The 13,895-nt window shown below is 46.7% G+C and overlaps 1 protein-coding gene across 11 annotated transcripts in view; it reads left to right on the plus strand.

Moving 5' to 3' along the window:
* STAG3 (STAG3 cohesin complex component) overlaps positions 1-13,895 on the plus strand; it is a 39,114-nt gene that overhangs the window by 24,815 nt on the left and 404 nt on the right. For 5 of the 11 annotated variants that reach the window (XM_005549211.5, XM_015447143.4, XM_074034524.1 and 2 more), the window contains 15 exons: positions 195-395; positions 516-586; positions 690-777; positions 1,211-1,291; positions 1,374-1,466; positions 1,605-1,773; positions 1,887-2,023; positions 3,188-3,289; positions 3,798-3,946; positions 4,163-4,291; positions 4,385-4,542; positions 10,591-10,765; positions 11,032-11,136; positions 11,381-11,462; positions 13,635-13,706. In XM_005549211.5, coding sequence (XP_005549268.1) covers positions 195-395; positions 516-586; positions 690-777; positions 1,211-1,291; positions 1,374-1,466; positions 1,605-1,773; positions 1,887-2,023; positions 3,188-3,289; positions 3,798-3,946; positions 4,163-4,291; positions 4,385-4,542; positions 10,591-10,765; positions 11,032-11,136; positions 11,381-11,462; positions 13,635-13,706 — 1,812 coding nt within the window. The remainder of the gene's footprint in view (positions 1-194; positions 396-515; positions 587-689; positions 778-1,210; positions 1,292-1,373; positions 1,467-1,604; positions 1,774-1,886; positions 2,024-3,187; positions 3,290-3,797; positions 3,947-4,162; positions 4,292-4,384; positions 4,543-10,590; positions 10,766-11,031; positions 11,137-11,380; positions 11,463-13,634; positions 13,707-13,895) is intronic. The other 6 variants (XM_005549212.5, XM_074034522.1, XM_074034526.1 and 3 more) reach the window with 2 other exon arrangements.

Consider the following 13,895-nt stretch of genomic DNA (forward strand, 5'->3'; position numbering starts at 1 on the left):
TGGGGCCAAAGGGTTCTATTGCCAGTATCTTTTTTTTTTTTTTCCCAAGAACCTGGGTTCCAGAAAAATCAGCAAGCCTTTTCTTAGGCATCTTGTCCTTGAAGTTTAATGTTTTTAACCCTGTTCCACTTCCCTCCAGAAGAGTGCCCTCCTCCCACCCCCACAGCACACCATCTTCTGCCTTTTCTTCTCAGCACCTGGAGCTGTTCCTGCAGCAACTCCAGGAGGTGGTGGTGAAGCATGCAGAGCCAGCGGTACTCGAGGCTGGGGCCCATGCCCTCTACCTGCTCTGTAATCCGGAATTCACTTTCTTCAGCCGGGCCGACTTTGCCCGCAGCCAACTAGTGGATCTGCTGACTGACCGCTTCCAGCAGGAGCTTGAAGAGCTGCTGCAGGTAGAAGCTGGGACTGGACAATGGGACACCTCAAACAAGGGTGGGAGGGGCTGCAAGACAGGGGACATGGACTGATGAGTTCTGGGGGAAATGCTATTGTGGATCTTCTTTCCTCCTTAGTCGTCCTTCTTAGATGAGGATGAGGTATATAATCTGGCAGCCACTCTGAAACGCCTCTCTGCCTTCTACAAGTGAGTGGCTTTCCTCCTCTTTCCCATCCCGTTTTTACTGGTGTCTGTGGAGTTGGTTCCCTCTGTTCTTTTCCAGTATAACGTTCCCCTTTCTTTCACAAAGCGCTCATGACCTGACTCGCTGGGAGCTCTATGAGCCATGTTGTCAACTCCTGCAGAAGGCTGTGGACACAGGAGAGGTTCCTCACCAGGTGAGTGGATAGGCTAGAGATGGGTTGGGGGCTGGGGGGCTAGATTTTAAGGACCTATGTTCTAGGTGGCCACCAGGTACATCAAGTCTCAAGGTGTAGAGTAGACATAGCGAGGAAGATCAGGTCAGGGGGGTCACCTCTTACATTCCTCTCTTAGGTGGTAGACTCTACTTCCAGTGTCATCTTGGATTTCCTGGAAGCCAAGGATAATATTGAGGGATTCTAGGAGACGTAGAGTAAATTAGGGAGCGGTAACATTTCTACTTCGTATAGAAGCCTCTGAAGAGTGTCCATAATATCATTCATTTTCCACTGGAAAAGGAATTGGCTCTCCCCTTACTCATTTTCTCTCCTCTTCATTGGTGTGTGTCTACCTATCTGTCTCTCCCTCTCCTGACCCAAACCTCATTTTTCAAACACTTTGTTATTACAGGTTATCCTGCCAGCCTTGACTCTTGTCTATTTTTCCATTCTCTGGACATTAACCCACATTTCTAAATCAGATGCTTCCCAGGTGAGTGTGGGTCTTAGATGGGGGAGTGGGAACAGAGGAGTCTGTGTCTTCATTCTTCCCTTTCAAGCCACTGTGCCCACAGAAGCAGCTGTCGAGTTTGAGGGACAGAATGGTGGCCTTCTGTGAACTCTGCCAGAGTTGTCTCTCAGATGTGGATACTGAGATCCAGGAGCAGGTGAGCACTGACTCAAGTGGGAGCAACAAGGCGAGTATCCCTGCCCGCATCCCCCATTCCAAGGAGAAATTGACAAGTGTCATTTCTACCTTGGGAAACATTCTGTCCTTTTAAACATCCTTTCTTTTCCCCCTACAGGCTTTTGTCTTATTAAGTGATCTACTTCTCATCTTTAGCCCTCAGATGATTGTCGGGGGCCGTGATTTCCTTAGGCCACTTGTCTTTTTTCCTGAAGCTACTCTCCAGTCTGAGCTAGCCAGCTTCCTCATGGACCACGTCTTCATCCAGCTGGGAGACCTGGGCAGTGGTGCAGTGACTCTATACCTGGGGCTCAGTAAGGGCTGGGGCTTGGGTGGGGCTCAGGAATATAGGGCAGGAAGCCTAAGTCTGTGATTCCCTTCTGCCTTCCATGTGAGCCAGGTGATTCCCAGGAGGATCATTTACAGATAGAGCGGCTACACCAGCGGCGCCGCCTCCTGGCTGGGTTCTGCAAGTTGTTGCTTTATGGGGTGCTGGAGATGGACGCAGCCTCAGATGTTTTCAAACACTACAACAAGGTACAGCAAGGCCCTACAGAAATAAAAGAGAAGGGAGCAAGTTGAGCACAGCTATGACTTCAAACACGATAGCACTACAGGTGGGGGATATCCAATGGTATCAAGCTTAAAGGAGAAGTAGGAGGGAAAGGCACTGGGAGTTCAGAATAAGAGGACAAAGAAAAGAGACTTAATAGTAAATAATTATGGAGAAAAAGCTGTGAAGAAATTCAGTGGAGGGGAAATAGCTTATTCTTCCTGTCAAGAAATATTTATTTTTCTCTGACCCCTGTCTATGGAATGGGGTAGCATAAGAAGGAAAAAAGAATAAAAGAGGGATCAATCCTCGCAGGATACCTAGATAGGTGCCCCAGTTTCCTAAACCCACCAGTATTGATTTATGCTTATTGAGCACCTGCTGTGTACCAAGCACCATTCCAGGAACTAAGGCCACAACAGTGAACAAAACACACAAGTTACTATTTGGTGGAGCTTCCGTTGTAGTTGGAGAGAGACAAATAGTGAAGGTGTCAGTGCTGTGTGAGAGGGCACTCTCAGGCTTACTTCTCTTCTCCAAGAATTGGGCTTGGGCCAGTGTTTGTTTCTTTTTTATTTATTTATTTATTTATTTATTTATTTATTTATTTATTTTTGAGATGGAATCTAGCTCTGTCGCCAGGCTAGAGTGCAATGGCAGTATCTCGGCTCACTGTAACCTCCACCTCCCGGGGTTCAAGCAATTCTCCTGCCCCAGCCTCCCAAGTAGCTGGGATTACAGGCACGTGCTGTCATGCCCAGCTAGTTTTTATAGTTTTACAGGCACGTGCTGTCATGCCCAGCTAATTTTTATAGTTTTAGTAAAGACAGGGTTTCACCATGTTAGCCAGGGTGGTCCCGATCTCCTGACCTTGTGATCCGCCCACCTCGGCCTCCCAAAGTGCTGGAATTATAGGCATGAGCCACCGCACCCAGCCTGTTTCATTATTTGTTTACCAAAACTCTGATTTATTTTAGGCTTTGCACCTGTTGATTAGAGATGAAGTCTAGCCTGAATTATTTTATGCTTCAGTTCGTGTTTCCTACCTAAGGCAGTTTGGGAGGGAGGCATGATTAGTGATGTGAAGGAAGAAACAAAATGGTCTTTTCCACTGGTCAGACATTACTTTCCCCACTCTTTCCCCTCAGTTCTACAATGACTATGGTGACATTATCAAGGAAACATTAACTAGAGCAAGGCAGATTGACCGAAGTCATTGTTCCCGAATCCTGCTGCTGAGCCTCAAGCAGGTACGCCCTTCTGCCTTGAGGGCATGCCCTCTCTGTTGTCCCCAAGTCTCTGTCTACCCTCAGCCACTCAAAATGTAAGATCCTTCAGAGCAGTAACTTTTCTTGTTTTGACTCTTAACTTTACATGATAGGTTCCTTCATTCAAATACTTGGAAAGTTTTTTTTTTTTTTAACTGACTGGGCAACCCCATCAAAAGTAACTTATCAGAACGTTGGAACACCAACAAGGAAGTGATAGGGAATTCCTAATTATTTTTCAGTCTGTTCTCTTTCAGCCTCCTTCAGTTACTTATAGACATTTTTATTTAATGTTACAGAGTAGAGGTGATGGGCATTGTCTGCTGCAGGGGTTAGTATCAGGGGAGTTCCTTAGAAGGAAAGAAAGAGTAAAAGTAATAGATGGTGTCCCAAGGCCTTTGGAATTTCTGAGTAGAGAAGAGAATGCTGGACTTCTCTGTTTCCGCCATGTTCTTCCCTTTCCCACATGCACCATGTCTCCTGGACACAGCTGTACACAGAACTGCTGCAGGACCATGGGCCCCAGGGCCTGAATGAGCTTCCCGCCTTCATTGAGATGAGGGACCTGGCCCGGAGGTTTGCCTTGAGTTTTGGACCCCAGCAGCTGCAGAACCGTGACCTTGTGGTCATGCTACACAAGTAGGAAGTATTGGTTGGAGGCCGTGTTCACGGAGGGCTGGGAACAAGGTCTTGGAGGGAGGGTATGTGTGTCAAGGAATAGCAGTCAGGTTAGTGGTGGGTATGCCTTTGGAGACAGGCTGGGGACAGAGGGAGGGTGCACTGGCACAGGATATCTCAGCCCTGGGAGGGAAGTGGGAAGAGACTTTCTTCCTAAAAGAATTCTGCCCAACCAAGGGAAGGCATCAAGTTCTCCTTGTCTGAGCTTCCTCCAGCTGGCTCCTCTGATCAGCCTCCAAATCTGGCATTCCTGGAGCTCCTTTCAGAGTTTTCCCCCCGACTCATCCATCAGGACAAACAGCTTTTGTAAGTTGGTGGGTGGATAGAGATGTGGATTAGGGAAGGGCCTGCTGAGGGCCCAGTAGCCCCTTCAGCCTTTTGGTTCCACCTCTTTCTTAGACTGTCCTACCTAGAAAAGTGCCTGCAGCAAGTCTCCCAGGCACCTGGCCGTCCCTGGGGCCCAGTCACCACCTACTGCCACTCCCTCAGCCCTGTGGAGAACACAGCAGAGACCAGCCCTCAGGTCCTCCCCAGCTCCAAAAGGAGGCGTGTTGAAGGTAGGGTGCTGTGTGTGGGTATGGGGCTGCCCAGCGTGGATAAGTGCAGGTGGTTTTTCGCTGCCTTCAAACTTATTTTGTCAAATATTTCATTGAGCATCTACGTCATTCAGGATATTAATTTCTTTCAAGGTTTAGTCAGCTGAAAACCTGCATCAAAAATCAAATAGAGGGCCAGGCGTGGTGGCTCATGCCTGTAATCCCAGCACTTTGGGAGGCCGAGGTGGGTGGATCACGAGGTCAGGCGTTCGAGACCAGCCTGGCCAAGATGGTGATACCTCTCTACTAAAAATACAAAAATTACCTGGGCGTGGTGGCACGCACCTGTAATCCCAGCTACTCGAGAGGCTGAGGCAGGGGAATTGCTTGAACTTGAGAGGTGGAGGTTGCAGTGAGCTGAGATTGTGCCGCTGCACCCCAGCCTGGGCGACAGAGCGAGACTCTATCTCAAAAAAAAAAAAAAAAAAAAAAAAATATATATATAATGAAATAGAAAACCGATGATAAAACCAAATATTGAACTAAGAAATCTATACATTCAGAGTACCCCTCCTCAACGTCTCGTATCCCATTATTTTCCAAACTTTAGACACTTTTATTTTATTTTTTTATTTTTTTATTTTTATTTTTTTGAGACGGAGTCTCGCTCTGTCGCCCAGGCTGGAGTGCAGTGGCCGGATCTCAGCTCACTACAAGCTCCGCCTCCCGGGTTTACACCTCAGCCTCAGCCTCCTCCTCAGCCTCCCGAGTAGCTGGGACTACAGGCGCCCGCCACCTCACCCGGCTGGTTTTTTGTACTTTTTAGTAGAGACGGGGTTTCACCGGGTTAGCCAGGATGGTCTCGATCTTCTGACCTCGTGATCCGCCCGTCTCGGCCTCCCAAAGTGCTGGGATTATAGGCTTGAGCCACCGCGCCCGGCCACTTTAGACACTTTTACACAACCTTCATTATTTTTTCCCTTCAGATCACCTGTTGTCTTATAAGTTGCCTAAGATTTGTTTTGTTTTGTTTTGTTTTGTTTTGTTTTGTTTTGAGACAGTCTTGCTCTGTTGTCCAGGCTGGAGTGCAGTGGCGGCGTGATCTCAGGTCACTGCAAGCTCCACCTCCCAGGTTCATACCATTCTCCTGCCTCAGCCTCCCGAGTAGCTGGGACTACAGGTGCTTGCCACCACGTCTGGCTAAATTTTTTTGTATTTTTAGTAGAGACGGGTTTTCACCATGTTAGCCAGGATGGTCTTGAATTCCTGACCTCGTGATCTGCCTGCCTCAGTCTCCCAAAGTGCTGGGATTACAGGCATGAGCCACTGTGCCCGGCTGCCTAAGGTTTTTTCTTTGCTTTTTAAAAAACAGCTGCATATTAAGTAACATTGTAGCAATTATTTCATATGCAAGTATGTGTTTTCTAGTGTACATCTTTAAAATGGGATTTTGTGTGACAGCTTTATTGAGATACAATTTACATATCATAAAAATCACCCCCCCCCCTTTTTTTTTGAGACGGAGTCTTGCTCTGTCACCCAGGCTGGAGTGCAGAGGCGTGATCTCGACTCACTGCAACATCCGCCTCCCAGGTTCAAGCGATTATCCTGCCTCAGCCTCCTGAGTAGCTGGGACTACAGGCTCCCACCACCACGCCTGGCCAATTTTTGTATTTCTAGTAGAGACAGGGTTTCACTATGTTGGCCTGGCTGGCCTCAAACTCCTGACCTTGTGATCTGCCTGCCTCAGCCTCCCAAAGTGCTCCCAAAGTGCTGGTGAGTCACCGCACCCAGCCAAAAATCACACTTTTAAAGTGTACGCTTAGCATATTCACTGAATTGTACAACCATCACCTCTATCTAATTTTAGAACATTTTCATCATTCCAAAAGAAACCACATACCCATTCGCAGTCTCTGCCCATCTTCCCAGCCTTAGGTTAGTATCACTAATATAATTCCTATCTCTTGATTTGCCTATTCTGGACCTTTCATATAAATTGAATCATATAATATGTGGCCTTTTATGTCCAGCTTCTTTCACTTAGCACAGTGTTTTCAAGGTTCATCCATACTTTGACATATATAAGTATCTCATACCTTTTTATGTTCAAAACAATATGCCATTGTGTGGATATGCCACATTCTGCTTACCCACTTGTCAGTTGATTGACATTTGGGCTGTTTTATGCATAATGCTGCTAAACATGCGTGTACAAACTTTTGGGTAGATGCATCTTTTCAGTTTTCTTGAGATATACCTGGGAGTGGAATTGCTGGGTCATATGGCAATTCTATTTAAGTATTTGAGGAGCTACCACACTGTTTTCCAAAGTACCTACACCATTTTACAATCCTACCAGCAATGTATGGGGCCCCTGGTTTCTCCATGTTGTCACTGGTACTTATTATTTTTTATTTTATCCATCTCCTAGTTACTGTAAGGTGTGGTATCTCATTGTGGTTTAAATTTGCATTTCCCTAATGACCAGTGGTATTGAGCATCTTTTCATGTGCTTATTGACAATTTGTTTATCTTCTTTGGAGAAATGTCTGTTCTGATTGTTTACTATTTTAAAATAGGGTTGTCTTTTTATTGTTGAATTTTAAGTATTCTTTATATATTCTAGACATGAGATTTCTTATGATATGCAAACATTTTCTCCCGTTTTTTGGGTTGTCTTTTCATGTTATTGGTGGTATCCTTTGAAACACAAAAATTCTTGAATTTGGTGAAATCTAACTTACTTTTTCCTTTTGTTGCTTGTGCTTTTGATGCCCTATCTTGAGAAATTGTTGGCTAATTCAGGGTCACAAAGATTTACTCCTGTGTCTTCTTCTAAGAGTTACAGTTTTAGCTCTTGATTTAGATGTGTGATCCAGTTTGAGTTAATTTTTGTGTATGGCGTGAGATGGGGTGTGATTTCTTTTTGCTGTCTTCTGTGTACCACCTAAAATTATATCTTGTACCACCAGGAAACTCTGCTTTAATCAATTAATACGTATTTGTTAAGGACCTACTATATGCAAGATACTATGTTCAGTGTTTTAGGGGCCATGAAGAATCCTCCAGCAGCTTATCATCTAATAGGAAAAGGGGAAATTTTAATTATGGAAAACCCAAATTATGAGCAATTGCCAATAAATAACTGCCTGAAGGCTTGTACAAATGAATGCTGTAGAATTCAGAGAATGACGAAGGCTTTACCAAGAAGACGGAAATGCTGGAGCTTAAAAAATAAGTAATATTTGTGTAAGCTGAACAGAGGAAGGAAGAGCACCATGGGCTGGCAGAATAGCACAAGCAAAGCATAGAACGCTGTGTGCTGGGCGAAGCATGGAGGTACATAGATCGCTCTGCCTAAAGCGTAGGGTTTGTGAAGGCAAGATAAAACTGAAGAGATTGTTTCTATTCATTCAATAGATACTGAGCACCATGTGCTGGGAATACAGCAGTGAACAAAAAAGCCAAAAATCTCTTTCTTTAGAGGGTGTCAGATAGTAGTAAATGCTATGGCAAAAAACAGGGAGGAGTATGAGGAATCCTGGTGGGGATTGCAGTCTTACAAAGACTGATCAAGGGAAGACTCAAGAACACAAATGTTGGACAAAAAGCCTAAAAATAAGTTAAAAGATACTCTTAGGCACATTAAAATTTTAACAGGTTTATTTGAGCATTCAGCAATTTATCAATCAGGCAGTGACAGACCGCAAGCAGTTCAGGGTGCCACCACTGAGGAAACCAGAGGGGTGTCTTACAAGGTGTCTGTGGGAGCAAGACAAAGAAAATATTTAATTGGTTAAAGTGGAAAGTTCATATTTAGAGGTTAACTGACCATAAATCTCTTGTTAGAGGTTAGTCGGTAGTTTCTGACTGGTTAAGCTTAAGTTTCCTTCTCCTAGGTTACACACAACACTTTCACTCTGAGTTGAGTTTCAGTTTGCTGACTTAGGAACCCAAAGTGCAAGAGACGTTTCAGCCTATTGGCCTCCCAGTGAATTTTTTTCACATGTGAGGGAGGCTGCTTAGTGTGTATCAGAATAGCATAGCAAAGGAAGCAGCCAGTCCTGAGGCCATGAGGGGATGGGGGGAATGTTCAAGGAACAGCAGAGAAGACCATTATGGCCAGAATGCAGATGGTAGGATATGAGACCAAATAGGGTACAGGATCCCAGAGCATCTAAGGCAGAGATTGACTTTTACTCTGAGTGCAGTAGGAAACCATTGGAGGATTTTGAGCAGAGGAACGATAGGATCAACCTCTGTTTTTTTTTTTGTTTTGTTTTTTGTTTTTTTTTTTGAGACGGAGTCTCGCTCTGTCGCCCAGGCTGGAGTGCACTGGCCGGATCTCAGCTCACTGCAAGCTCCGCCTCCCGGGTTTACGCCATTCTCCTGCCTCAGCCTCCCGAGTAGCTGGGACTACAGGCGCCTGCCACCTCGCCCGGCTAAGTTTTTGTATTTTTTTTTAGTAGAGACGGGGTTTCACCGTGTCAGCCAGGATGGTCTCGATCTCCTGACCTCGTGATCCGCCCGTCTCGGCCTCCCAAAGTGCTGGGATTACAGGCTTGAGCCACCGCGCCCGGCCTCAACCTCTGTTTTTAAAGGATCCTACTGGCTGCTGTGTTGAAAACAACAGAAGATGGGGGAAGGCTTGAAGCGGGGAGACCAGCAGGGAGGCTGTGGCAGTTGTAGGAATCCAGCCCAAGATTCAAGATAAGAGAGCTTCTTAGGCCAGGGGCAATGGTGGAGGTGCCGAGAAATGGCCAGATTCTGGGTGCATTTTCAAGGTATCTCTAGTAGGCTTTTCTGACAAACTGGATGTGGGATATAAAACAAAAAGAGGAGTTGAGAATAGCTCCAAGTTTTGGCCTGACAGAAGGATGGAGTTGACAGTATCTGAGATGGGGAAGGCAGAGAGTGAAGATAGCTGTGGGGGAAGGTTGGGGCATTGGTGTTGGCCACAGGATTACAGGCGGAGATGTTGAACAAACCGTGGGGGCTGTTAAGATGGAGTTCAGGGGAGAGCTGAAGGCTTGAGATCCCTTTGGGATGTGGCAGAGTGTAGGTGATATTTAAGGATGTGAACCTCAGTGGCTGGGTAATCTAGTGAAGATGGGGAAGCCAGTGAAGATGGAGAAGAGGAGAGCCTCAAGGGCCCAGCCCTCGGGCATCACACCACTAATAGCTCGGGGAGATCAGGAGGACACACCTGGGGCCCCAGGGTTTCCTCTCTGGGCATACAAGCCCAGGGGTATGGCTCTTCTCTGTTTTCTGTAGCCCTCTGCTTAAACCCATAGCAGCTCACTTTGGGATTATTGTTTTCAGTGGATGAACATGGCCATGGAGAAGGAGGGTAACGGGGGAGTGACTGTTTACAGTTAACAGACTTAATATCAATTTGATTGATGCTTTAAAATAGTATTGCCTGGGTTTTCTCAGGTAGTGAGAATCTTTAGATTCTTTCTCCTCCTCTACCTTCTCCGATCTCTGTAGGAGCTAAGTCCCCCTTCATATCATATCAATTATACTGGCATTGTAATCACTTCATTTTTTTCTAGCTTTTAGAAAACCCTGTCTCCCATTTTCCAGTTCTTTCCTGGCCCTCATGAGTCCACTCTAGCCTCTGGTACCAAAACTCTGTTGTCATGTTAAGCTTTTTCTGACCTCAGAAATCTTGGATAGGAGCTCAAATGTCTTCATTGGCTAACTCAGACCTCTCAATCTTAGAGACTCCAACCCTCCCTCATATTTGTGTTCACCTGTTCACCTGTTACAGTTTATCTGTGAAATGTATATTTACATATCTTTCCATCTTGTTTTCTAAGCTGTGTAGCAGGTTTTCCTTGCACAAGGCCTAACTACAATTCTCTAAGCCTTACTTTTTGGTACATAAGGCTATGTATTTAGTACATAGGGCTATGCCCATTTGAGGGCAACAGAATGAGGCTGTATAGGTCTTCCATTCTCTTCTTGATGGCTTTCCCTTACTAAATCCTGGGCAGGTCTTGGAAAGAGAGCACACCTGTTGCAGGCCCTGGGCTGTGGCTAATGTGTGCATCTGCTTGGCAGGGCCTGCCAAGCATGACAGAGAGGACGTCTCCTCATCCCAGGAAGAAAGTCTGAAGCTGAACAGCATCCCGCCCACGCCCACCCTCACCTCCACCGCCGTGAAGAGCAGGCAGCCCCTGTGGGGGCTGGAAGAGATGGAGGAAGAAGATGACTCAGAGTTGGATTTTGCCCAGGGGTGAGGCCATGGAGGGAATCTGGGTGTCTGAGTTCCCAGTTTGGTGTCTGGCTACCTCCATCTTGCTGTTTCTGTTTTGTAACAGAAACAACCCTGCTGTAGCAGTCCCTCATTGTTGGGTTCTTCTCTAATCCTTCTCCATTTTTTAGCTTTAAAATGCATCTCTCCCAACACTGAGCTTTTCTCCCCATTAACACCAGCTGCCTTACATCCTCCTCTTCTTACTCTTGATTTTTATCCCATCATTGATCCTGCTTCATTCCCAGCAGTCAGCCCCTCGCAGGCACCCAGAGGTCAAGGTTCTTGGGTCCACAGTATTTCCAGACTCCACGCAACCCTTCAGGTCCTGGTCTGGGCAACCAGCTGATGCGGTGAGCTTCTCTCATCTCCTGTCTTCACTTCAGATCTGTTGCCCACTGTAAGGGGATTCCTGTCTCACCCATTGCCTCTCTGTGGGTGCTTTTTGGGCTTGTTTTAGCCACAGAGCACTTCCTGTCAGCACAATCTGGAAACCTACTATGTTGTACTTAACTTCTCCCACCCCGAATGTCTGAGAAACTCTCAGGGGTCCTCAAAGAACAGTTTGAAAAGCCTGACTCTTTGCCCCTACATCAGACTCAGCCTTATGGAAGAGAATGAGGAAGAAGAGTTAGAAATTCAGGATGAGTCGAGTGAAGAACGGCAGGATACAGACATGGTGAGTGGACCACCCTGCCCTTTCTCTCAAGAACTAGGGGCTGATGTGCCAAAGAGAAGCCAGGGTGCTTCCCCTCTCCCCACTCGGTGATCCCTGGTCTCTGAAAGCTGAATGAATCTAGAGTAAAGGAGGACAGGTTATACATTGGTTTGGACTTGCTTAGACTCTACTTTTAGTAAAGAATAAGGAAAAGAAATTACAAATACCAAAGAAGGTTGGAATAGCACTCTTGCTCCCAATCCCTAAGTAAATGTTGTTGCCTCTGAACCTCCTAGGAATTGGAAGTCCTAATGCTGGAGGTGGGAGGTCATTCAGTCCAGGTGGCAGCCCCTTTCAGTGTCTCTCCTCCCAACACATTACCCCCTGTCCTCCCTCTCCCTACTAGAGGACTTCCCCTCCCTGTCCTTCCCTCACTCCCCTTCTAACCTAGCCTGTTTCCCCAGGAGGAAATGCTGCTGGTGTACTGGGAAAAGCCTGGCATTTGGAGTGAGGTGACCTGAGTGCTAGTCCTCAACTCCATGTCAAGTTAGCACTTTACCCCTTCTCAGCCTGCATTTTCTCACCTTTATTTTTGATTTATTTTTATTTTTTGAGGTAGAGTCTCTCTCTGTCGCCTAGGCCGGAGTGCAGTGGCACAGTCTCGGCTCACTGCAACCTCTGCCTCCTGGGCTCAAGCGGTTCTCCTGCCTCAGACTCCCAAGTAGCTGGGATTACAGGCGTGTGCCATCATGCCTGGCTAATTTTTTTTGTATTTTTAGTAGAGGTGGGATTTCACCATGTTGGCCAGGCTATTCTCGAACACCTGACCTCGAGCGGATCCACCTGCCTCAGCCTCCTTTAGTGCTGGATTACAGGTGTGAGTCACTGCGTGCAGCCCATTTTCTCATCTTTAAAACAGAACTGTTAGCCTGTAGTTCCAGCAACTCAGGAGGTGGAGACAGGAGGATCAATAGTCCAGGAGTTGGAGTCCAGCCTGGGTAACAGTAAACTCCTGTCTCTTAAAAAAAAAAAAAAAAAAAATCAACAATTCAAAAATAAATAAAATGGACCTTTTACATAAAATATAAGGTAAAACCACTTTATACATGGAAAGGGGCTATGTCTGAGTTCAGGCTACTGTAATGGAATTCCATAGACTGATATCTTACAAACAGCAGAAATTCATTTCTCACGGTTCTGGAGGCTGAAGTCCCAGGGTTGGGTTCTGGTGAGGGCCTTCTTCCAGCCTGCAGACTGCTGGCTTCTAGTTGTATCCTCACCTGGAGGAGAAACAGCAAGCTAGCTCTCTGACCTGGGCTTAGAAGGCATTCATCCATCCATGAGGGCTGCACCCCTGTGACCCAATCATCTCCCAAAGGCCCCACTTCCAAACAGCATCACACTGGGGGAAGGATTTCAACGTGCGTGTTTGGGGGGACACAGATATTCAGTCCATTACAGGCTCTGCATCTTCTGTTATTCTTCTGTTCTGTTCTCTTCTCTGCAGGGAGGGAAAAAGAACAGAATAGAACAGAACAGGGGAGTCTTGTGCTTAGAAGGAGAAACCAAACAATGATACCTTCAAACCAGAGACTAGAGAGCAAGGCCTCTGTTAAAATATTATTTCCTAACATCTCAGGAAAAATCCATTTTCTGGTTTCCAAACCAAAGGCATTGAAGGGGCTCAGTCAGCAGGCCAAGAAGTGCTCTGCAGTCAGGCCCGATCCTTGTGTCCACACTAACATCCCTACCAGGAGGTGCCATAGGGGCCTGCTGTGCCCATATTTGTTCTTATGAGGCTGGGAAAGGAACTGGTTTTTTTGTTTGTGAAGTGATAGAAGTGTGGAAAGGCCTTTTTGAGTTTTTTTTTTTTTTTTTTTGAGACGGAGTCTCGCTCTGTCACCCAGGCTGGAGTGCAGTGGCCGGATCTCAGCTCACTGCAAGCTCCGCCTCCCGGGTTCCCGCCATTCTCCTGCCTCAGCCTCCCGAGTAGCTGGGACTACAGGCGCCCACCACCTCTCCCGGCTAGTTTTTTGTCTTTTTTGGTAGAGACGGGGTTTCACCGTGTTAGCCAGGATGGTCTTGATCTCCTGACCTCGTGATCCGCCCGTCTCAGCCTCCCAAAGTGCTTTCATTACAGGCTTGAGCCACCGCACCCGGCCCCTTTTTGACTTTTAACCTCATTCTCTCTAGCAAGCAAGTAGCTACTCTTCCCCCAGTGAGCGTGGGCTGGACCTCTTAGATTCTACAGAGCTGGATGTTGAGGTGAGTGTCCCCAGAGCAGGAGGAGTTTGTGTCCTTGGGAAATGCTGGCAGGCAACCCATGTACTCATCAAATTGACAGAAAGGCCACAGCCTGGGGGTGGCCCTCTGAGCTGTCTCTGGGGCTTTTACGGTAACCCAGGGGAGGACGGTCTGCCCATTGGCCTGTTGCTGTGTCCTGTGTATTCCTTT

Source organism: Macaca fascicularis, chromosome 3 (assembly GCF_037993035.2).
Source record: "Macaca fascicularis isolate 582-1 chromosome 3, T2T-MFA8v1.1".
NCBI classification, from domain to species: Eukaryota; Metazoa; Chordata; class Mammalia; order Primates; family Cercopithecidae; genus Macaca; species Macaca fascicularis.